Source organism: Opisthocomus hoazin, chromosome 18, assembly GCF_030867145.1.
Source record: "Opisthocomus hoazin isolate bOpiHoa1 chromosome 18, bOpiHoa1.hap1, whole genome shotgun sequence".
Lineage (NCBI taxonomy): Eukaryota > Metazoa > Chordata > Aves > Opisthocomiformes > Opisthocomidae > Opisthocomus > Opisthocomus hoazin.
The window spans coordinates 8,394,094-8,417,096 of record NC_134431.1 but is presented as its reverse complement, the minus strand read 5'-3'; the positions used below and the strand labels follow the sequence as shown (position 1 = coordinate 8,417,096).

The 23,003-nt window shown below is 56.3% G+C and overlaps 1 protein-coding gene across 1 annotated transcript; it reads left to right on the top strand.

Annotated features, from left to right (window-relative positions):
• The first annotated feature begins 1,282 nt into the window (after window positions 1-1,282).
• RBPJL (recombination signal binding protein for immunoglobulin kappa J region like) lies at window positions 1,283-17,546 on the top strand. The gene is made up of 19 exons (XM_075438474.1): window positions 1,283-1,356; window positions 2,438-2,580; window positions 2,661-2,729; window positions 2,866-2,885; window positions 3,171-3,253; window positions 3,526-3,712; window positions 3,869-4,005; window positions 4,300-4,508; window positions 4,821-4,896; window positions 11,288-11,413; window positions 13,077-13,147; window positions 13,400-13,515; window positions 14,409-14,583; window positions 14,974-15,111; window positions 15,675-15,784; window positions 15,889-16,029; window positions 16,381-16,536; window positions 16,760-16,863; window positions 17,273-17,546. The coding sequence occupies exons 1-19, from the start codon at window positions 1,283-1,285 to the stop codon at window positions 17,544-17,546; spliced, it is 2,409 nt and encodes an 802-aa protein (XP_075294589.1).
• Window positions 17,547-23,003: the final 5,457 nt, after the last annotated feature.

Here is a 23,003-nt window from a genome sequence, read left to right as displayed (position 1 = left end):
GTCCAGACACTTTTTACAGCGAGAACCCCAAAAGGTAGCATGGGAAACTGCTCCCGCCTAACTTCACGGCTGCCATGCCCCTCTGACAGCACGACAGCAGGAGAACTGCCGTCCCAGGAGCAGGATGCCGTCACCCCACAGGGGATGCACCAGAGAAGAACTTCCACCAGCACCACAGTGGCCTGCAGCCCCACTTCTGCCCACGCTGAAGAGCAGGTGCCTTGGGGACCCTCCTGACTCAGCATCATCCTGTCATTGTCAGCACACCGATGCTGTGCGGAAACCTCCTGCAAGACCTCCCCAGGGACTCAAAGCAGCATTTGAGGCCATGACTGAGGAGCACTTGACCTCAACCTCACCCCTACACAGCATTAGCCCTTTCTGGTCATCCTGTGAGCAACTAGCTGAAATCACCTAATTCTGTTGCATTTACTGAGTTCTTGCCAAAGGTGCCTACAAGGTCTTTGCCTCCAGGACAGATGAGGGAAGAGTCCAAGGTTGCTTCACTGAAGCTTTCAGGCCTCACAAGGCTCTCCAAGGAGGGTCCTACAGCATGGCATGAGGAACCAGAGGCCAGGAGAGTCAAAGCCACTTGCTCAATGCTGTGGGAGGTCTGTGGCAGAGGGGAGACCCGAGCTGGCCCTCCCACCTGCATCCCCAGGATGAGGGCACAGAACATGAATATTTCTAGGGGAAAAAAACACACACTAACACCAGCCAGGGTGAAACAAGGGCACTTCAAACAGTTGAGGCAATGCCCAGACGTGCTTTAGGGAACCTGGGCAGAGGGCAGCCGCTCTCAGCCCATCATCTGCCTCAACAACTTGACATGAGAGGTTCAGCAGATGACAGGGAGAGCAAAATGGAGGAGTGTTAGGGAGAATGCCGCCTGGCATTTGAGCACAGACTGAAATGTTTTGTGTCATCTCCTCCCAGCTGGTACTGTTAAAGCCAAAGCAAGATGCTGTGAAAGGAGAAAAAGATTGAGGGGGATGCCTAATGTGACACTCTGAGGAAGCCATCCAAGTCCAGCTGCAAGTGTAGGAGCTGTGAATACCCAAAGGCAGGATTTTCCCATCTTTTTCAGCTTGTGGACCTTGCTAATTTTCCAGTCAAGACAGAGAGTCTTGTATAGTGGGTTGCCTCTGCTGTCAACAGATGCGCTCCTACCGATTCCTGCCACCAGACCATGGACTCCTACGGGTCCATAGACTACAACTCAAGGACTCCCAAACTTGCACGTTGACAATCAATCAGTGAAGCAGCATGACACAGCCCAGAGATGGGAAGACTGAAGTCTGGAGAGAAACCAAATTACTGCCACCCCTCTGCAAGGGACCATGAGGTTCAACAAAGGCAAATGCAGGATCCTGCACCTGGGGAGGAACAACCCCATGCATCAGTATAGGCTTGGGGTGGACCTGCTGGAGAGCAGCTCTGTGGAGAGGGACCTGGGTGTCCTGGTGGACGACAGGTGGTTAACCATGAGCCAGCAGTGTGCCCTGGCTGCCAAGAAGGCCAATGGGATCCTGGGGTGCATCAAGAAGAGTGTGGCCAGCAGGTCGAGGGAGGTTCTCCTTCCCCTCTACACTGCCCTAGTGAGGCCTCATCTGGAGTACTGTGTCCAGTTCTGGGCTCCCCAGTTCAAGAAAGATGAAGAGCTACTGGAGAGAGTCCAGCGGAGGGCTACAAGGATGGTGAGGGGACTGGAACATCTCTCCTACAAGGAGAGGCTGAGGGAGCTGGGCTTGTTCAGCCTGAAGAAGGGAAGGCTGCGAGGGGACCTAATAAATACTTACAAATATCTGCAGGGTGGGTGTCAGGAGGATGGGGCCAAGCTCTTTTCAGTGGTGCCCAGTGCCAGGACAAGGGGCAATGGGCACAAACTGAAGCACAGGAAGTTCCAGCTGAACATGAGGAAGAACTTCTTCCCTTTGAGGGTGACGGCGCACTGGAACGGCTGCCCAGGGAGGTTGTGGAGTCTCCTTCTCTGGAGATATTCAAGACCCGCCTGGACAAGGTCCTGTGCAGCCTGCTGTAGGTGACCCTGCTTCGGCAGGGGGGTTGGACTGGGTGACCCACAGAGGTCCCTTCCAACCCCTACCATTCTGTGATTCTGTGACCACAGCTGATCCCTACGGGTTTTGCTGATGGGCACCAGAGGGACCAGGTTAGTGATGGATTAATGTGTGCAACAAAGGGCTTCCCTTGCAAACCATCAGAAGCTTGCAGAGAGAGACACACAGGCAAAGGCAGGAACCTGCTGGGGAAGAAGGATCTGGCCTCCCAAGAAAAATGCTGGGAAGGACACGCTGCCTGAGAACCAGAAGAGCTTCAGATACAGGACCAGGCATGGGAGCCCAGAAACACTGCCATAGCTGTGCACAGTCTCTGGGGTCTCCTGAGCACACACCTATACCCTCCTCTGCTTTAACAGAGCTGGTTTTAAACCCTTTACATTTAGCCAGGATGGGAGAGGGAAGCAAAGCCTTCTAAGGGCTAAAAATGTCACTCGACACCTAAAGCTACAGCTGTGCTGCAAGTACCTACAGAGGGGTGATTCTTGCCAGCCCGCGGCAGGTAACAGAGCGCAGAGTCCAGGTCCCCGCGCCCGGCTGCTCAATGGAGACCTTATGGCAGCCGCGTCGGCTCCCTTCCAGCCAACGGAGCCCAAGAGATCAATTCGCTACTGTTGGGGCCCAAAGTGGAGAAAACACGATTACTGAGAGGTAATGACAAGTGGCAGGAGCCACTCAGCCTCCTCGCACGGCTGGAGGAGACACGTGTGACGTCTGGCAAGAGGGACTGACAGGTTTCTTTATAAGCACCACTCAATATTTTTTTTCCCCCTGTGTTTTTTTCTAGGTCCCATTTATCCACCCACTGTAGGGCTTGTCTAATTCACATGTGCATGTAGATACAAACACTACTTCTCTCCCCCTCCGTGTTCCAGCCCTATTCATCAAGCGGTTTTAAATGGCATTTTATGAGCGCTGAGTTTTTAACAAGGCAGGCACACTGCTCGGAAAGCGAACAAAGGGGCCCCTATTGGAAACTTTAAAGATGTTTAAACAAAGGCTTCTCTTGAAAACCTTTAACCCCTAATGCCAACCTAAAGGGAAATGCTATGTTATGAGCAATCGGAGCACAAACATCTTCTGTGACCGCAGATTGCCTACAATGGGCTGCCTTGTGGGCTTCGTCTTTTCTATTTGCTACCGTCGCCAACCAGTGCGGCTCCTGAGACCATCTTGTACCAATCATGTAAAATTTCTTTAATTCTTCAAGAAAAAAAGTTGCAACTTCCACAAAAATCAACAACAGCTTTTTCCAGTTGGATGCGGCAATACCCTGCCCGCTTTGATGAAAAGTGTCATTTTACTACAAACACCAAGATCTCTTGCACGCCTTCCAGATGGGAATTTGTATTTCGGATGAGGCCAAATTTATCCATATCCTGGTGGCAAATACCAGGGCTGACATCCGAAAGCACATTTCCCCATGCACACTTTTTGCCAACACCAGATGCCGATCTAATGAATCCCTGAAGAGATCACAAGAATCTGCTTGTGAAGTGCAGTTTCTACTTGTTACTGAGAACCTGTGCACTCACTGCCTGCGACTAATTGCTCCTGTCCTTGGAAAGGGGAAAAAAAATACAATCTTCACTATCAAAAGATGCTACAGAGGGTCCCACAGGGAGGACTTCATAGTAACTTTATAAATAAACTGGGCTTGACTGAAGCAAAAGTAGAGCGGGTTTAAGCAGAGGAGGTGAAGTTGTGTGCCTTGTCTCAGAGTTGGGGCTCTGAACAGGCTCCTCTCCCCCCTCAGTCCCACTGCACACCCGCGCAGGCTTCCTCCGCAGCGGGACGGTCCCATTGCCCTGCCGGCCTCCTCGCCGGTTCCCACTCCCGCGCCCTGCCTCCCGGACGATCCGGCAGCTCTCTGCACCGCAGCAAAGGCTGTCCTGGCAGCACCAGGGGGAGAACCCCAGTGGAGCACGTACCATCACATCGCGTATCTGCTCAGCTCCACTGATCTTGGATGGCTGCCTGTTAGCACAAATACGACGAGTGCAGAATAATCTGATTTCCCAAACAAGTTTTCCCACATAACTGCTTGAAACAAAAGTGCCCAAAGCTAGTTTTTCCCTGTGAAACAGTTGGAATTACGGGCCAAAGGTGGGTGATTGCTTGTGCGAACGTATTTATGAGTATGCACAGACCCAATTTCCCAGTCGTGCAGAAACGGTGAGTAACAAACTTAAGGCGCACTTTCAAGCTTATCTTCTCGCAGGATCTCAGCCGCCTCCTGCTCAGTGCGCCTCGCCTTGCCCAGCTGCCCCAGACCTTATGATTCTCTGCTAAAAGAGATCCTTGCTCGTATAAGCAGGAACCTGCCCGAAAGCCAGGCAAAAGGTGAGCGGAGCAGGCAGGCGGCAAACTGCGCCATCCCCACGGCAAAGAGCTTCCACCCTCCGCACTGGCACCCCGCGAGCGAGCTGGGTACCGTGCCCTCCTCCCGCCCCCCAAAACAGCCCCCAGCCCAGGCACGGGGCATAGAGACAGGGGGCTGCGGGAGGGCTCTAGCCCACAGCTTTTGGGGAATAAAACCCCTTTCAAAGGCTCTGCTCTTCCTCCCCAATACCACCACCCCGGCTTCACTTTCTGCTCCTCACGCCCAGGACCGCTGCTAGAAAAAGGGAAAGTGCCCCGGGGGCTGCCGACCCCCGCGCAGTGCTAGGCGCTGCTCACAGCGGCGGGGCCGGGGTCTCCCTCTCCCTCACCTTCCTCCTCCTCTCCCTTCTCTCCCCGCAGGGGCGGCAGTGCCCGCGGAGCCCCTCACTCACCCGTGCCGGCCGCCGAGCCGCTCCCCGCCGCGATGCTGGGTCAGGTACGGCGGGCGCGGGGCTGCGCGGTGCCGTGCGCGGAGCTGCGCGGTGCGGTGCGCGGGGCTGCGCGGTTCGGCAGCGCTGGGCGGCGGCGAGGCCCCGCGCGGCATTTAACGGGGCGGGGGGAGCGGGGGGGCGGGCACGGCCGCCACCCCCGGCCCGGCCCCGGGGCAGCGCTGGGGGCTGGGGGGGGGGAATTATGCCCGCGGGTCCCAGCCCCCCCGCCCCGCGGATCGGGTCCGCGCAGGTGCCCACGGGCGGGCGGGGGCTGCGCGCAGCTGGGAGCGGCGGGCGCGGTCGGTGTGCGGGGCATCTTTCTCTTTTTTCCTTTCTTTACTTTTCTTTTTTCCTTTTTTCTTTATTTTTTTTCCTTTTTTCTTTTTCTTTTTTTCTTGTATTCTTCTTTCTCTTTTTTCTGCATTTTTTTTTCTTTTATTTTTTTTCTTTCATCTTCCCCTGCTGTGGGAGTGCGCCTTGGAGCCCCATAAACTCAGAAGGTCCTGGAAAAAGGAGAGTCCAAGCTTAACGTCCGTTTGAGCCACAGTGCCCTAGGAGTTTAGGAACCTCTGCAGGCAGTGGCTGCCGTTAGCGTGCGGAGGGGTGGGTTTGACCGGGGAGCTGCAGGCCAGAGCTCTGAGGGCTGCGGAGCCTCAGGTTGAGCTTCCAGCAAGAACGTCCACTGATGTGCCTGACTGTGGCGGTGGAGATCACCAGCAGAGGCTCCTTAGGCACCCTGGGATAGACCTTCCCAGCCCTCCACCTCGTCTCAGCACTTGCATCAGTCTCATGGTGGTAGGAACCACCTTTAGTGCTTTACAGGACTGTGTTTTAGTGCTTTAACAGCACTTTCCTTCCTCTTTGCACTAACGTCAATGGCTACATGAGGAAAAGAGAAAGGAGACTACAGTAAATCACCCACGCTATCTGAATTTTCTACCAGACGAGCCACTACTGCGTTATCAAACTCGGGCACTTGGAGGGTGTTGGTGGTGCTGGGGCAGGCGCAGGGCAGCAGGGCACATGCTTGGGGTGACCACCCCGGCTGGCCCCTGGTCCCCCGCAGAGCTCACCGCCGCAGGGTTTTCGTGCTTCCTGCTCTCGGCTGGTGTTTGCCATTGGTGTGGTCGATAAATCCCCCAAGCCCAGAAAAGGCTGAATTTCTCTTGTGTGTGCAGTGAGGAAAATATAGGATTTATAAATACCCATGCATATATGCAAGGGCTTGTGGGTTGGGTTGGTCTGGATTAGAGGAGGTATTAAAAAATGAGGGAAGCCAGAAACTGCAGGCTTCTCATTTCTGTGATTTCTAATGGCTTTTCCTTTTGCATAAACATCGCATTCACTCCATACCCAAGAGCACTGCAGGCATTTTCTCCCCTGCTCTGTACAAAATACAACCCAGACTCCTAAAATGGATATTTTTCATTAGGATGTTTGGTTTCCCCAAGCCCACGACAGAACAATTGCCCTCTGTGGCAGCAAGTCCCCAGCAAGCTGCCGAGCAGCCATCTTCTGAGCAAGCCAAACGAGGAAAAGCAACAAATTAAATCTCTGCACTTGAATCTGGTGTTATCTGCACTTGAGGACAGTGTTACCATGAGTTACAGTTCTTGTATAACGAGTTGATTTGAAGACCCAGTTTCTGAACAATAGCTGCCAGGATCGTATTTTGGTCTCCTGAGTCCTAGGGGACCAAAAAAATCGTATCCCTTCTCTGCAGACTGAGCCAGTGAACGTCAGCGAACTGGGAAGCAGCAGTGCATGAGGCGGTTCGCTTCTCCCGGTGCCTGTAAAGTGCTTTTTCTGCTCCTGCGGCTGCCCAAGGGTGCACATACGGGGTGTGGTGGGACTTCCCGGCCTGCTCTGCCCTTGCAGAGCAGAAGGTGATGCGGGCACCAGGTTATGTCCCACACCTCAAGTGTGGCTGTCTCAGAGGGACAGGCAGCCCAGTCGGGGGGAGGCTGAGGTAGGACAAGGCGCTGAGTGAGGCCCCCATGCTCACTGCTGGGAAGGCGAGGGCTGGTTTTCAGCCGCGGTGATGAACATCAGCTCTCCTAAAATCAGCGAGATGACTGCAGGGTCCGACCCTACTAAAGCCTCTCAGCGCCTGCCTGCGTTCCCCCGCGTGCCCACGTGAAGCAGCCGTGCACAAGGTGGCTGTGTGCCCAGCTGCGTGTCTCCTGTGAAGAGCACGCAGGGCACTCCTCCTCCTCTGCTTCCCTCCCCGTGGAAGGGGGCACAGCAACACGGCCAGGGCATGCAGACACCCGTGGGCACCCTGGGTCTCCCCCGTCCCCAGCACCAGGGCAGAGCCACCCCAGAGATGCACCTCAAAGGGTGCTCGCACCCCTCTCCTGAGGCACATCCTGACCTAAAGAGCGGGAAAAGCTTCAGCCGTAAGCGATGCCAGGCTGAGCAGGGAGGGGGAAAGGCTTGCAAAAACCAGCGTAGGAGAAAGGTGGTGGCTCCCCCCTCGCTCCCCCCCCCCCCCGCTTGCACATAATGCCTAACTGTGTGCGAGAGCCGTCGGGTCCCAGCTGAGACCTCAGGCTCTGAAAAGGCAGCTTTTAGCGTGAGCTCTAAGAGCCCAGCCCGTGCGGTGCTGCTAACATGACACTGAGCTAGCACTGCGCTACAATCAAAGCATTTTAATAATTTAATATAATAAATGTCAGAAGGAGTGAATAATTCCCTGTAACCCCGAGGAGGCTGTAGGTGCCAGAAGGAGCCAAGTGGGTACATTGAGCTGCTTTAGCAATAACCCTTTGACTCTCTGAAGGTAAATTTAAACCAGACGATGGATGCTGGGTGGTCGCCTCGGTGGGCAGAATGGTGAGCACTGTTCAGAAGCGCGTTGCTGAAACAATTTAGCCCCAAAATCTGGAAGGCAATGGCTGCACAGAACAAAGGAAAGAAAAAGAAGTTTCTCTGTAGTCGTTCCTCTGGCTAGACATCAGATCTGGAGAACTACAACCTGTTTACCTGCCTTTGGCACGCACGCTCCAACTTTAAGCAGTAGATAGCAAGTGGATAATGATTCCAGAAGGCTCTTTAATAAGCTCCAGGCAGTAACCCAGGTGCCTCTGGTATTACGTACAGATGGCAGGGAGCAGTGATACCGGCACAAGCCCAGCCCTGCCCTGAGCTGGTACGACGGGAGGCTCTGTGAGCAGGCGTTGCTGCTGGCCACGCTGTCAGCACACGTCTTAATCCGCAGGTTTTGGCAATTTGCTCCTGAACACTCCCTGCCGCTGCCTGGCCTCGGTACTAGGCTGTTCCTCACTCTGCCGATGGGTTAACAGGAGAGGCTTCTCCAGCAGCTCCCAGCCCAGCAGCTCCACGGGGATCGGTGCTTCCCGGGCAGACCACGAGCAATATGGATGGGCGCTGGTGAGCGCGTCAGTGCTGGTGGGTGACACTAAGAGGGATGGAGCATGTGTCCCCGCCACTGAGACACGAGCAAAGACCCAAAGCTAAACTCCTCATTTTGTACTGGATACTGAACGATGAGACTCACCAGGAAAAAATCCACACACCCGGCCTGGTTCTCCCCTGCTCTGTGCCCAATGTCCCTGACAAACCAAGAGCAAAATGCTACTGAACAGAGACAGCAAGGTTTAATACTCATTTTTCACCACGTTGTATTAGTGTGAAAGAATAGCCAAGGTCAGGCCAATGGACAGGCTTTCCTTCGATCCGTTTCCACGTTTATCCTGCTCACAATCAGTAGTTCTGTAAAAAAATTAAAATACTTTTGCAGAGAGATTCCCAGATGGTGCTTTTAGATTAAGGGAAAAGTAGCAAAGATGGATCAAAGCTGAGATCACACTATCACTTGGCAGCAGAGGAAGGAGACAGCTGCAGATTGCCATTATGGAAAAAGATTAAATGACTTTCTTACGGGATCTCTTTGGCTGTGCAAAGATACAAACCAGTCAGTAGACAGTCTTGCTGAAAAGCTTCGCTCCAGCCGTTCTAAGTAACTCATCCTAGAGACGGCACTGGTGGGATACTGGTTGATAAAGCTCAACTTCAGTATGCTGGAGCAAGAATCTGCCAGCCCCGCGATGGAGGGTCGGAGGGAACCGATCCAGCCTCAGCATGGGAGCTGCTAAGGGCGATCCAAGGGTCTGCCTGGCAAAGGAGCTCCTTCTGCCTTGCCGTGAGTGCTGGCCGAAGCGAGCCGTGGCTGAGCCCAGAGCCGTGTGCGGGCAGCAGAGGAGCTCGGCTGCAGCACGCTCTCTGCAAGCCGTGCTCTGCAGTCAGGAGCGGGCTTGCCGTGGCCATAAAACATTCATTTCCCAGACACAGAGCGGCAGCTGATGCTGTGGGTGACACTGGCATCGGCTGTAAATCTGATTTTGGCAGAGCTCTGTGGATTTATGCTTGCTGGTGATCCAGCTAACATGTCTAGGATAAAGAATGGAGAAGGAGGAGGGCAGGAGATTATATTGCCCATCTAATAACTGAACAGAGCAGTGATGGGAACATCTATGGAGTGCAAAGCGTCAGGTCCCAGAGGACTACCCAGAGGAGATGCTGGGTAAATATTTGCTTGTATGGGAGATGTGTTTGCCTTCCATATACAAACAGGAGAGCATCAGCTCCATCCATGATGTGGGAAAGCTAGAAGTGAAGGGATATAGGTTTAAAGTGAATTGTAGATCGTAGAAGCTGTGAAGGGCACAGTCCTTTTAAAATACACATGTTGCACTGGGAAGAACAGAATTGGCAGGTGAACTTTTGTAAAAGGCTGCTTGGGATGACCGCTTGCTGCTTCTCTCCAAGGGAGCTTGCTCTGGCCTCTGAGCTCAGCAAGAGGTGCTTGGCAGGACCAGGTCTACCTCTCTTCTGATCATTTATGCCCTCAATTATTCTTCATTTCTAGCTCATTTAAGAGAAAGAGAGACGGTTTTTAACAGGGATGCTCCACTGCGTACCTCTTGCAAGATTTTCCCTGGGTGGCCATGGCTGATGCCCCTCATCCTCATAGCTTCTCCTTCGAGCGATCCCCCAGTGCTGCCTGTAGTCCCCGGCCACTTTCTCCCTGTGACTTGGCAATGTGTTTGCGGTTGTGCTTGGGGTTTCACAGCCTTCTCTGGCCACTGCTGTTTGTCTCCGATGCAAGGCCATCGCTGTGTGGAGAGGTCAGGAGTGACACCAGCAGCCTTGGGAGTGGCCAGAGCCAGAGCCTGAAGCCAGTTTCCATACAGCTTTCTCTCCTGAGGGTGCTGGGTATGATTTGGGTGTGGTGCTCATGCAGGTGGGTCAAAAAACATCCCCTGGACATGCAGAGCAGAAACACAAGGCTGTTGCCCAAATACCAGCAGGCACAAACACCCCTTTGCAACAAGGTAAGGGAGCTCAACACATGGAAGAATTGATCTCAGGCTTCAGTCAAGACCTTTCCATAAGCAGCCAGGCTGGGTCCCCTTGGTAGGAGCAATTTCTTGCTTGTGCCCAGCTGGCATGTCCCAGACATTGGCAGATGAGCCAAGGAGGGGCTCCTGCCCAGCCAGCACTCCTTCCCACTCCTCTGGTTTCTTCTTGTCCAGCCAAAGGTACTTGGGGGGTTTAGGGACTTTCAGTAGGGCAGGACCTGATGGTTATCAGATGGATGGTCTCGCCTCCTCTGAAAGCAAGTCAGCACCACAGAAGGCCTCACCAGTAGACACCTCATAACCCTCTCATCTCATTCCCCCGTTCTTGCACACATGTCCTAGATGGCAGAGCAGGACACCTCAGGCTTGGACCCACCTGACCTCTCTCCAGCTGGTTACGCCCAACCTACTAAGTTAGCAGAGTTAAATGCCGGGTGCATGAGAACTCCTGCTAGTTAATAGAGCAGAAAGAATCAGCAAAACCACACACTCCTTACGTCTCAGAGAAAAACGCAGCTATTTTCACCCAACAGCCCTTAGAAAAGCCATCAAGCAGCTCTTCCTTGAGTGACAGCTCCCCAGCTGCACTCACGGCTCAGCAGCACCGTTTCCCAACTCACCCAAAAGCCTTACAGCAACAAGAACATCAGGTGGAAAAAAAATTAATAATCAATTAGGACACTGCCACCATCACGTGTGACTGCAAGTCTTAGAAACGGGCATTTCAGAGCTATAAACATACTGTTTGATTGTGTGTGTGTGTTTGAAAACCTGATGAAGCAGTTATTCAGTTATCCAAACTTTATATTTTTCAATGCCAACCATGGTGCTGCAGCATCTGAGATGCTCTCTGAGCTCCAGTGCTTTCCGACGGGAAAGCCTCTCCACCTTCCTCGCCCCGTCAGGCTGGACATGGAGGGAGCTCCCGGCTCCCTGCTCGGCGTAGGGCTGCTAGGGCAAGCTGTGGAGCCCATTTCTGGTGTTACAATGCTGAGGGACCGCTGTCTTGTAGAACCAACCCGTACCAAACCAACCTGCTGCGAGATGGCGTGCGGAGGTACCTGCAGCTGCCAGCAGACCAGACGGTACTGATACTGCACGCCAAAGTCGCACAGAAGTCATACGGCAACGAAAAAAGGTAGGAGATCGCTCCAGCTTCTCTAATAGCCACTCCCAAACCCAGCTACCTAAAGCTCCATTTCAGCCTTGCTAGATTTCTCTCATCTAAGCTGGTGAAGCAAATGACTTAACATATCCCCTCTCCATCCGCTCGTGACCTCTTTGCATCCAAACCCATCATTTAGTCTTCATGAACTGAATAACACAAGAAGGATGTTAACCCCCACCTGCATCCATCCCAGTTAGACATTCCCAGTGGTTAGGTTCCTCCCATGAAGTACTGGAGAGCAGAAGGATGAAGGAAAAGAAAGAAAGATGCTATTCAAATCTTACCCCCCAAGAATGAAATTACACAGATGAAGAAGAGGAAAGGTTAGTGTTTTAAGGGCTCTGGAAATCTTGTCTTAAAACCCAAATAGCCACAGCAGGGACTGGGGTGTTTCCATCAATGCCCACGGTCTCCAAAAGCTGCTATTTTTGAAAATCCTTCCTGCACTGCAAAAACACCTTGAGGTTCTGGCTTGACTCTCCAAAATTGCTACTCCTGGGCAGTGACGTCAGACTGTGGCACTGTAATATAATTAATCCTCCATTAATCCTTGTGATATAAATAATCCTCTGTTATTACCGAGTGTGGAGTAGCTACGAGGTGACAAGCTCTACCTCTAAGGCGTAACCCACCCAGACCCCAGAGACCCCAGGAGACAGCTCTAGGCTGGGCTGGCTGTGCCTACACAGTCCTCCTCGCACCCAGCCTCCTGCCAGGGGTTGCTGGTCCACAGGTAAAGGTTTGATTTCAGGGCTCGGTCTCCCAGCCAGGAGAGCAGCCCTCATATCGCTGCGCCTTTGGGACAGCCTCTCTCCCCTGCTCCAGACCCCGTGCAAGGGATGAGTGTGAAAATCAGATGCCAGGTCCAGAGAGGGAGAGAAAACCAGAACAGAGCTCCCGGATTAAAGTTTAAAGAAGTTGGTGCCATTTTAATTCATGGTGGGAGTCGGGGGCCCGTGCTGTGGATGACTTGTTTAAATAAACCCATACCCAGGACATTAGGGCTCTGAAATATCCAACCCCCTGCACTGGTGTTTTCTCTGCTAGAGCTTTACCCAGTATCAATAGAGGATGAATTTGCACCATTCACACGAGTGCAAAGACAGTGGAAACCCAAATAAAACACAGGAAAATGGGTTTCTAAAGCCCTGGCTATAGATTTATTTGCGTTGGGCTCTGAACCTGGCTGTGAATGCATACTCTGTTCCCGACCTGCCGAAACTCCCACATGGCAGGCGGGCAGAGGCAAGGGGCCCGATCCCCCCTCGGCTGGGGGCAGGGGGGCCGAGGTGCCCCATCCTTCCCTCCTGGGGCCATCCTGGGGCCAGTGGGCTCGTGGCCACCAGCAGCCCCAGCAGATGCGGCAGCCGCCCCGGGGCTGTGGCCGGTCGCTGTGGCTGGAGGCAGCTGCTTCAGCAGAGCCCGATTCCTCCGGGCAGCCCTGCCCGTGCCCCCCAGCGGGGGTCCCCAGCCCCTCGCTGCAGCACCACGTACCTCCCAGGGTGCAGAGTTGCCCCCGATGCCGGACAGCCCTGGGTGAAGGTCTCCGCTCCCAGCGCAGCCATCCCGTCAACCCCGAGCACCTTTTCTGGATGCTGAAATGCAGTCAGAGAATGTCTTCTTGTCTCTGCAGGTTTTTCTGCCCCCCACCTTGTGTTTACCTGAGCGGGCCGGGATGGAAGCTAAAACAGGAGCAGATAAAAGGTAAGCACTGGCAGACCAGACCTCCCCTCCCCGCCTTCCCGTGCCACGGAGAGCTGCCCTCCATCTCTGCAGAGTGACCCAGCGTATTTTATCATTGCCCCATCCCCAACTCCTCTTTCCCCCTCGAGGCTGAACCCTCTGCGGTCCAGACCGAGGCGGGGCTGGAGCCTGGGCTACCCCATGCCAGGAGGAGCTGAGCCCAAGCTGGTGCCTGCACGGGAGCTGGAGGGTGCTTCTCCCCGTCTCTTCCAGCCAGGGACCTGGGAGAGGCAGGTTTTCGGGTGTGCGGGTACATGGGGCTGGACAGCATGGGCAGCAGCCTGATGGAGACCCAGAAGCTCAGCTTCGAGGAGCAGCCGGACGCGAAGGTAAAGCCTGATGCTCCCCAGGGCTGCGCAGTGGCACCCCATGGGGACCCCACTCGCTCAGAGACTGCGCTTTCCCTGGCGTCACCCCACACCCTGGGATGTCACATTGTCCCCTTCCTCGGGATGTCATGGTCCTTCCTTCCTAGCCATCGCTCACCAATCCTGCTCTGCTGCCCTGCTGTGGCACGTGCGGCAGCCCGAGCAGCCTGGCAGGCTCCCCTGCCTTACAAAGAGCCCGTCTTTCTTTGGAAGCATCTTTTCAGGTCCGCAGCCCCGTGGCAGGCGAGCTGCCAAAAATTTCACAGCTTCCTCAGCCCTGGTACCTTCTCCCAATGAGCAGCACTGCTGCTTATCACAAAATGAAATCCCAGTCTTTAATTTGCAGATAAACAGCTAAAAAGAGACCCGATCGGTGCCAAAGTTCAAGAGCTTCAGCACCAATGTGGTGTCTTTTGATAGGGGAAAAAAAGAAATTAAAAAAAAAAAAAAAGCATTATCTGGGGTCCCCAAAGAGCACAGGGTCTGAGTCAGGCCAGAAACCTTACAGAAAGAGCCTTTGTTTGCAGTGCTTGTGTTGCTGCTAAGGCATGGTGTATCGGCCACGACGTGGGGGAAACCATAAACCCAGGGCGATTTCTCATGTTATGTGGGATAAATCACACGTGAACATTCATTTCCATGAGGAATTCTCTGCCCCCAGTGTAAATAAAACCTCTGCCGATCCCCAGCTCTTCATTCCACCTGTAATAACATCTCTGGTCATTTCCCCCTTTAAATGAACCCAAGGCTCTTTGAAAGGGTGCTATTATGTCCTTGTGAGGAGGGCGAGGAGGGCGAGGAAGGCTGGTGGGGCTGGTCTGGAGCTGTCCACAGCCCCTCTCTGCCCTTGGCAGGGCTTCGGCTGTGCCAAGGCGCTGTACATCTCAGACGCCGACAAGCGCAAGCATTTCCGCCTGGTCCTGAAGCTCTTCTTCAGCAACGGGCAGGAGATCGGCACCTTCCACAGCAAGCTGATCAAGGTCATCTCCAAGCCCTCGCAGAAGAAGCAGTCGCTGAAGAACACGGACCGTGCGTATGAGGATGGCTCTGCGGGGAGGAAAGCGGGCGCGACGCTGCCCGAGTGCTCACAGCTTGGGTCCAGAGTGGTCCAAGCTGGACCCAAAGCCCATGGGCACCCCCAAAAAAGGATGAATCTGGGCATATTGATGTCTCTTTTCCGAAGGGTTCACCCACCATGACGCATGATGCCAGTGTGCTCCCCACTCCACAGGCTCCCCACCTTTGAAAGGCTCAGTTGGGCTGGCACTCAGATGCAGAGCAAGGCAGCTGGGGGGGGTGCTGGCTCCTGCCAGGCTGGTACACCAGTAACCAGGACTTGTCCTCCCTCGCCTTGACAAGGCCATAGTTCAAGCCACACACAGACCTGGCAAGCACTAACCCAGCTGCCTCTCCCCACAGTCTGCATCTCCTCGGGCTCCAAAGTCTCTCTCTTCAACCGCCTGCGCTCCCAGACCGTCAGCACCCGCTACCTCTCCGTCGAGGGGGGGGCCTTCATCGCCAGCGCCAGGCAGTGGGCAGCCTTCACCCTCCACCTGGGTACGGACCCTCCCGGAGCTGCTGACACCGGCTGTGCCCAGGGCTGCCTGCCTCCAGCCCTGGCTCTCCCCTTCTGCAAAGCCAGTTCTTGGGGGAAAAAGGGGTGGGAATTAGCCTGGGAATGCAGGAACCTGGCTCAGGTCTCACCTCTGCCCCTGTTCCTGGTGTGGCTCTGGAGCCGATGGCCATTTCCCACTGGTTTTGAGGGTTGGCATCACGCCCTGAGAGCACGCGGGCTGTGACCGGGGCAGCAAGAGCTGTACCAGTCTGGAGGGTCACGAATCCAGGCAAGTAATTTGCCTGGAAGAGGCCAAAGCCCAGCAGCATCCCTGCCCATGCTGCCTCCAGCAGTGTTCCTGCGAGGAACCTCATCCCAGTCCTGCCCTCCCGTGCTGGACTCCCAGGGAGCAATGGTCTCTCCAAGCAGTGAGCATCTGCAGAGCAGAAAAAGCAGTAAGAAAGCACCGGGAGCCCAGGCAGAGCTGCTCATAGCAAGGCAGCCCAGCTTAACCTGCTCCCTGGCTGCTCGGGGCAGTGACTCTGCCTCTCTCCTTCCCTCCAAGCCGATGAGCGCTGCACCCGGAGCGAGTTCCCCCTGCGCGAAGGGTATATCCGCTACGGCTCCGTGGTCCAGCTCGTCTGCACGGCCACCGGCATCACCCTGCCTCCCCTGGTAAGCCTCCGTCCCCACAGGTGCCAGGCACGTGGACCTGGCCGCTGTGTGCCTCTGAGCTTACCTGGTACCATCCCCGGGACGCTGCCGCTGCTGGCCCGCAGATCATCCGGAAGGTGACGAAGCAGTACGCCGTGCTGGACGTGGATGAGCCCATCTCCCAGCTCCACAAATGCGCCTTCCAGTTCCAGGGCAGCGACCGCATGTACCTGTGCCTGTCTACGGAGAAAGTGATCCAGTTCCAGGTACGGCATCGCAGGGGGAGTGCGGACTCCTGGGGTGCTCCCCATCCTCTCTCCAAGCTCCTCTGTGTTGCTGCTGGCTGGGAAACATGTCACTGGAAGGGGTCTTCCAGCCAAGGGGGTTTTGTCCAAATTAAGGTTAGAATAGCTGCAAAGCCATCTGCCTCCAGCTTGCCTGCTTCGGTGGGGACATCGTCACTGAGGTCTTTGCAAAGGCATCACGATTCCCATTTCCCAGTGAGCAAAGCAGTCACATGCTGGAAGGGAGACACTGAGGGCAGAAGCCAGGTGTCCTGGCCCCAGTCCCCCACCCTCCCTGCTGCGGTGTGTTTGGAGCTGTGACGCTCTCCGCAGGCATCTCCCTGCCCGAAGGAAGCCAACCGGGAGCTGCTGAATGACGGTTCCTGCTGGACCATCATCGGCACCGAGACGGTGGAGTACACCTTCAGCGAGAGCCTGGCCTGCGTCCGTGAGCCCGTCAGCCCCGTGCCGCTCATCGCTGCGCTGCAGGTAGGCACGGTGCCGGCTGCCACCCTCGCCCCTGCGTTGCCTGCCTCCATCGTGGCTCCTGCTGCTGAGCTCCTGCACCCGCGCTCGCTGTCTCCCGGTTTTGGGATGCTGTGGGAATGCCCGTGTCTGGACCGCTGCGGCGGGGATGGGACACGCGGGCAGAGCATCCTGCGGGTGCTCGTGGCACCACGTAACACGCTGCCATGTGCTCTGCCCATCACAGCTCACGGGCGGCGGGGATGTGGCCATGCTGGAGGTGCAGGGGGAGTATTTCCACGCACACCTCAAGGTCTGGTTCGGAGACGTGGAAGCAGAGACGATGTACAGGTAACGCAGCCGAGGGGGCCGGGGAGCAGGCAGGGAATGGCAGCTGGGTTTGGGCTGCGCTGGCAGCTCTGGGAGGGACGTGGCTGCCAACCTCGGGGACGGGGACACTTGCGCTGCCCCTTCTGTGGGACCAAGCACGAGCATTGCAAGGAGAGGCAGAGATGAGTCTGGCGTGTGCTGGCTCTGGATGCAGTCTGGGGATAGCAGTGGGCAATGGACCTTGGGGGCTGCAAACAAGGAAGCAACCCTGGCAGAGAGCAGCAAAACCCTGGGGAGGAGAGGGGAAACCATCCGGAGGCTTCACGCTGAGCTCCAGGCTGGAGGAGACATGCTGGCACTCGCTGATGGCCGCTCCTGCATCAGGCCCTCCTGGGCTAATGCATGTTTTCCTCTCCTGTGCTGTTCCCAGGAGCCCCAAGTCCCTTGTGTGCGTTGTCCCTGATGTCTCTGCCTTCGGCAGTGACTGGAGGTGGCTGCGATACCCCATCACGGTCCCGCTCCTGCTGATCAGGGACGATGGCCTCATCTACTCCAGCTCGTTCACATTCACCTACACCCCGGAGCAGAGCTTCATCCCGGGGCAGCAGGTCCTCTCGGATGTTCCCCAGGACTCGGACAAATTACTTGACAGCATCCATCAGGAGTTCACCAGGACCAACTTCCATCTCTTCATGCAGAGCTAGCAAGCTGGGTGGGCAGAGGCTTGGCCTCGCCGCCATCCCTGGGAAAGGGCAGCAGCCCCGAGCCCTGCTGGGGGGTCCCCATCCAGGGCTCGGGGTGGCCCTGTCAAAAGGTCCTCCCCACGCATTGAATGCTCACCATGTTACTGTAGTTTGCTGATTTGTCTCTTCTTCATGGCAGCATCTCACCCTGCTGAGATCTCACATGAAAGCAGCAATAAATCAAGCTTCAAGGACTCTTTACTGATTCAATTGCTTCTTTACTAACCTTCACGATTTACCTGCCATGCTGGCACAGAGGATCACAGCTCCTTTGGTGCCCTCAGTCCATATATTCACAGGCCAGGAAGGACAGGGTTGATGCACGAATGCACCCGTCAGTGTTATCGATCTATACCAGGAATCCCTGCATCGCTTCCGTGCTTTTCAGTAACGAGGAGCTGATTTCCAGCAGCCAAATACCCGGCACCAGATGTTTTGGTTTTTTACTGGAGGCCCAGATGGGGTTATTTCAAAAGAAAAAGGGAAGAAGAGAGAGAAAAAAACTTCAGTGTGAAACCCAGCCCCTTCCTAGCTGGCGTGGCTCTGCCGAGCTCCGTTGTTCTGCACACTTACATGCGCACAGAAAGTGCAGCGCTGGCATCAGCAGGGAAGTGCTGATCTAAAGGTGCCATAAAAAGCAGCCAGGCTTCTTGGAGCCAGACCCGAGTGTTACGCAGAGTGGGTCTTACAGCTTTATTTAGTCCTCAGATCTCCGCGGCATCAAAAGGCCCATGGTGTACCTGGAAACCTGCTGGTTTGGCAGTCCTGAGCTGGGTTTTCAACAAGCCAACTGCCAAACCCACGGAGGTGTTTAACCCACGCTGAACTGGGCGGCAGCAGGCAGGGGAGCAGGGGGAGCGTGGTGCCCCACGACCTGCAGCACCCCGGGAGCCCGCACACGGGCATCCCCGGCTCATCGCTGGGCGTACCTCCATGCTCTGCACCATCCAGCGCGTTTCGGATGCCGGCACCACACAGACCAACAGCCCTGGCACGCAGCCTGTCCTCAGCCTCACCGTCTGCATCCCCTGCCACGCTGCGGCTCCAGATGCTGAACGTGGGGCTGCAGGGGACCGATGGCCTTGCACCCCCCAGCACAAAGATCCACAGTGATGCCAGGAGTCTCGGCTTCCTCTGTCTGCAGCTTGTGCGTGGCCCCAGCTCCCATGGGAGCGCAAGCGCTTGGGTCTCCGGGGTCCTAACCCAGGGCTTCCCGGCAGGCAGCACCTCCCTAAATTCCACCAGGAGTTGGGGTTCCTTATTCCCCAAAATGGGAACCTCACAGAGGGTGAAAAGCTGTTGGCAGACACATCTGTGTGCATCCGGAGCTGCAGCTGCTGGGGGAAAAACTCAGGGAGAATACTACAGCGCATGTGAACAGCTAAGGGCTGGTGGAGGAAAGGGCTGGAGGACAGAGGAAGGGTAACGATACGAAGAGGGTTTCAAAAGGAAGCAAGTCCCTCAAGCAGCAGGCAGGTCCCCGTGTGCTCACTAGGTGTTGGGAGCAGTTGGCACGAGACCTTACTGCCCCTGATCCTGGCAAATGCTCGAGCATCTTGTACAGGTGCTGGGGGCAGCAGGGGCTTCCCCTGTGCGGCAGCCGCTTGGGCCACCCCATCAGCCCATATTTACCATTCCCTACGCTCACCTCCCCAGCAAATCCACCCCAGCCCTAACACAGCTGCGGATGAGAGGCAAGAAACTCCTTTAACCAACCTGAGCAGAGGATCTCTCGCATCTCCCCAGAAGCATTTCCCTCCCATTTCCTCGGGGAAGAGTTGGAGGGCAGTGAAAGGATGGGGCCAAGCCTTTCATCTTCTGCCTGCATCCCGTGTGTCTGGAGCCTGTGGGCTCTGCACCCTGCTCCCCTCCCTCAGAGGCCAGTGCATAATTCACATTTTATGAATGGAAAGCACCCTCAGCTATATTTAGCAGCAGCTCGGTCCGAAGGGCAGGAGGAGCATTGCTTGTTGACTTCAAGGGCTTGAAACAAGCCTGCCTTGTTATGTTTACAGCACAGCACTTTGCTGGAGAGGCCAAGAAAGCACGGAGTGGCTCATTCTTGAAGCCTGATGGATTAAGCAAACAGCCGCAGTAATTCAAGCCACATGGGGAAAGGGGAGAGGTGGTGGCGGGAGGGCTGGGGGGGCCTTGAGGGGCTCCTGCCTTTCCCCAACCAGCCGTGGGTTGCATTTAATCTGCTTTTCACAGCAGGTCCCACAAATGGAAACGTGGAGCTTTGCAGCTCCTGGAGGAGGCACTTCCCTGCCACGGGGAACATATGCTCCGCGTCGCAGCAGAGGAGCTGGTAGCATCGGCAGAGCTGTTTATTTGCATAATCACTGATTAACACAAATGTCTCAGACAGGCGCCAGCCATGCAGTTGCATGTTCTCGCTCGTTCGCGAGCCGGCAGCACCCATCGCCGCCGAATCCTGCAATAACCCAGCACGTGTCGGGGAAACGCGCAGGGACCGTCCCGCCAGCCCCAGCCAGCTGGGCAGCTCTTTCCTGTGCTCCCGAATCGTACGGGGAGCTTTTCTCCACCCCCAGGGCAGCCAGAAACATGGGTATAAAACGAAGCACGATAAAACCTTCACATTACTGCAAGAGCTGGGGATTTAGGGGAAGCCTCAAACGCTTTGGGGATGCTCAGGATAACTTACACTGTGTGCGGCCGTGGCACGGCGTGAGCATCCCCAGGCAATGGGGAGGCTCCAAGGCAATGGGGATCCCTGCTTCCACCAGGTCAGGGTGCAGCTGGGGCTGCCTGGAGCCCCACTGTTTGCAGGCACCTTCAAAAATATCAAGCAGAAAACAAAACCCTGGCTTGCCCTCCGTAAAACAATATCCCAGGGGAACACGAAGTCTGGTCTTGGCCTGTCTCCCTTTCTGCCTGGGCTGTGCAGCACCATCCCGGCCGTTTGGGAAAAGAGTTGCTGCCATCTAGTGAGGCCAGCCACCAGCACCCTGCCTGCTGAGCACGGCCACGCTCATCACACCGCCTGCGCCCACGCTGCCTGGAGGCTACGGCCAGCCCAGGAGCCACGCGGGGTGCTGGGCATCGCCTGGGCATCTCTGGCCATCCACAGGGGACATCTTCTGCCGAGCTTGGAGGCCCTGGCTGTTTTTTTAAACAGCCATTGCGCTGCATTTTGCCCCAAACCATAAAGCAGGTTTTCTGATGGCTTGGTTGAGTGGTTTTCGGGGAGTGGGGGTCAGCGGGAATGTCCCTTCCTGGCTCACCTAGCCCAAATCCAGCCTGTGGACTCTGTCCTTGGCACCGAGGCAGCTGGCGAGTTGGCTTGCTTGTAGGGCAGTTTGCAACCACACCTGCAGAAAGGCCAGAAAAACTCCGGTTAAAGGGGGTTTTTGCTCCTCCCGAGGGTGAGGAGTGGGCACAGAGGGGAGCTGGCCGGGGGGCTGTAAGGAGCAGGGATGTCCCATGCCAGGGCAGCTCGCCGCCAGTGGATGCCCTTCTCCGGCACGTGTGACCCAGCGAGGTGTTTGCCTTGGCAAGGGCAGCCCAGGGCAAGTCCCTCCGTGGCTTCGTCCCACCCAAGGGCGGTTGGGGTGGTGGCAGCTCCCAGGTCCCTGCCCATGTCCCACACACGGGCTGGCAGGCGAGCATCGCCGGGACCCGGTGTCAGGACGAGCTGCTGCAGCCAGCTCCGGAGACACGGGGCAAGCAGGCCACCCCCCAGAGCAGCCTGTCCCCCAGCTCTTAGCCCTGTGCCTGGGGCTGTTCCTGTCCCACACCCCCGCGCAGAGCCTCCGGCTGGTCCTGTGGGCCCACGGCCCACGCTGCTTGGTGTAAATATCCGTATCGCCAGCCCAGAGAGCAGGGGAGGAGGAGGTGCTGCTCTGCCCGCCAGCCAGTGGAAAGGTGCGGAGAAAAAGCCCTTTCTGGAAAATGCGGTGCCCCTGGGGCTGGTGCAGTGCACAGACAGGGCTTGGCCAGCAACACTGAACCAAAGGGCCGGTCACTGCGTCATGAGCCAAAATATCCCCTCCCCACCAGCCCCAGCCCTATCTCAGACCCCGGTGGGGTCCCGTTACCCCGAGCATCGCTCCAAGGGCACCCCTGACCCCCGCCCAGCGCAGCCCTGAGTACGGGGTTGTAGGTTTGGGCAGTGCCCAGAAACCCTGTGCTGACTTTATCCTTTTTCTGACAGAGCTATAAATAACCCAGCTGGGTGGCAGGATGCAAAACTACGCTGGAGCCAAAATAAGCAGAGTTGGTTGCTGAGGAATTACAGTTACCTGCTCAGAGACCCCAAGCACATGGGGAACTGCCCAGCCGTGTGGCCCCGCTGGCCAGACCCTAAAAAACACCAAACAGCACTCAGGACAGAGCAGGCCAGAGACACCCACAGATGCCCACCTCACTGGCGACACATGGGGTGGATATTCTTAGCCCCTGAATTGGGCTGCTCAGGGGCAGAGATTGCCACTCTTCTGCACCCACAGCTCCGGGTGCTCAGCCCTGCCCAGGCAGCCAAAAAGCCTGTGGAAAATGGGGTTTCCTTTTTTGATTTTATTTTTTCCCTTTAAAACAGGAAAACTAGTTGAAAACAAGCTTACTCCTGGCAATCTCTGGACTCCCTGCAGCCCGGGGCAGGACTGAGCCCAGGGACCCGCAGCACCCCGCTGGGATGCAGGGCCAGACCACTGCCCTGGGGCTGCATCGGGGCTTGGTGGCCGGATTAGGGGTGCAGGGTCTGCGCTGGACACGGCTCCCCGCAGCCGGCCCCACGCTGCAGCGCTGCCGGGGGGTCCGGGGAGCCCGGCTAGCGGGGACAGGATGGAGGGAGCTGGCAACCTGCTTTCATCCCTCTCGAAAGAAACACACAAATGGTTTTCCCAGGGTTCACCGGGGAGGGAAAGTAGACTTTTAAACAGCTTAAATAAACAACTGGGCTTGAAAAACACAGGCCTGATTTCCACGCACCATTGCTGTAATTAGGCATGCAAACCAGGCAGACAGTTAGGGACCGGCACTGAGAAAGAACCGTGTGGGTGCAGCTTCCTCCCCGCGAGGACACAGCGTCCGTGGAGCCACCGGCAGAGGAGCTGGGCAGCACCCCTGGGTGCTCGTCCGCAGCCCCAGGGCTGCCGGGCTCGGTGCTACCCCAGCGTGGCTTTGCTGTGAGCACCGCGGGGAGCAGGCAGCACCGTGCGCAGCGTGTCGGCACCCCGGCTGTGCTGGCAGCAGGCACCCCCGTGCCCCTGCCCTGGGCTGGTTTGGCTGGGGATGAAGCCCCGGACTCCTCCATCGGTGCCCCTCACCTCTGCATCAGGCCTGGCTGGGACAGCCCACCCCAGCTGGTCTCGCGAAGCGACCGGGGTGTCAGGATGGGCACAGGGCTCTGCCAGGACAGCGGCCGGCAGGAGAAGCCAGCAGCTGGAGGTCCTCGAC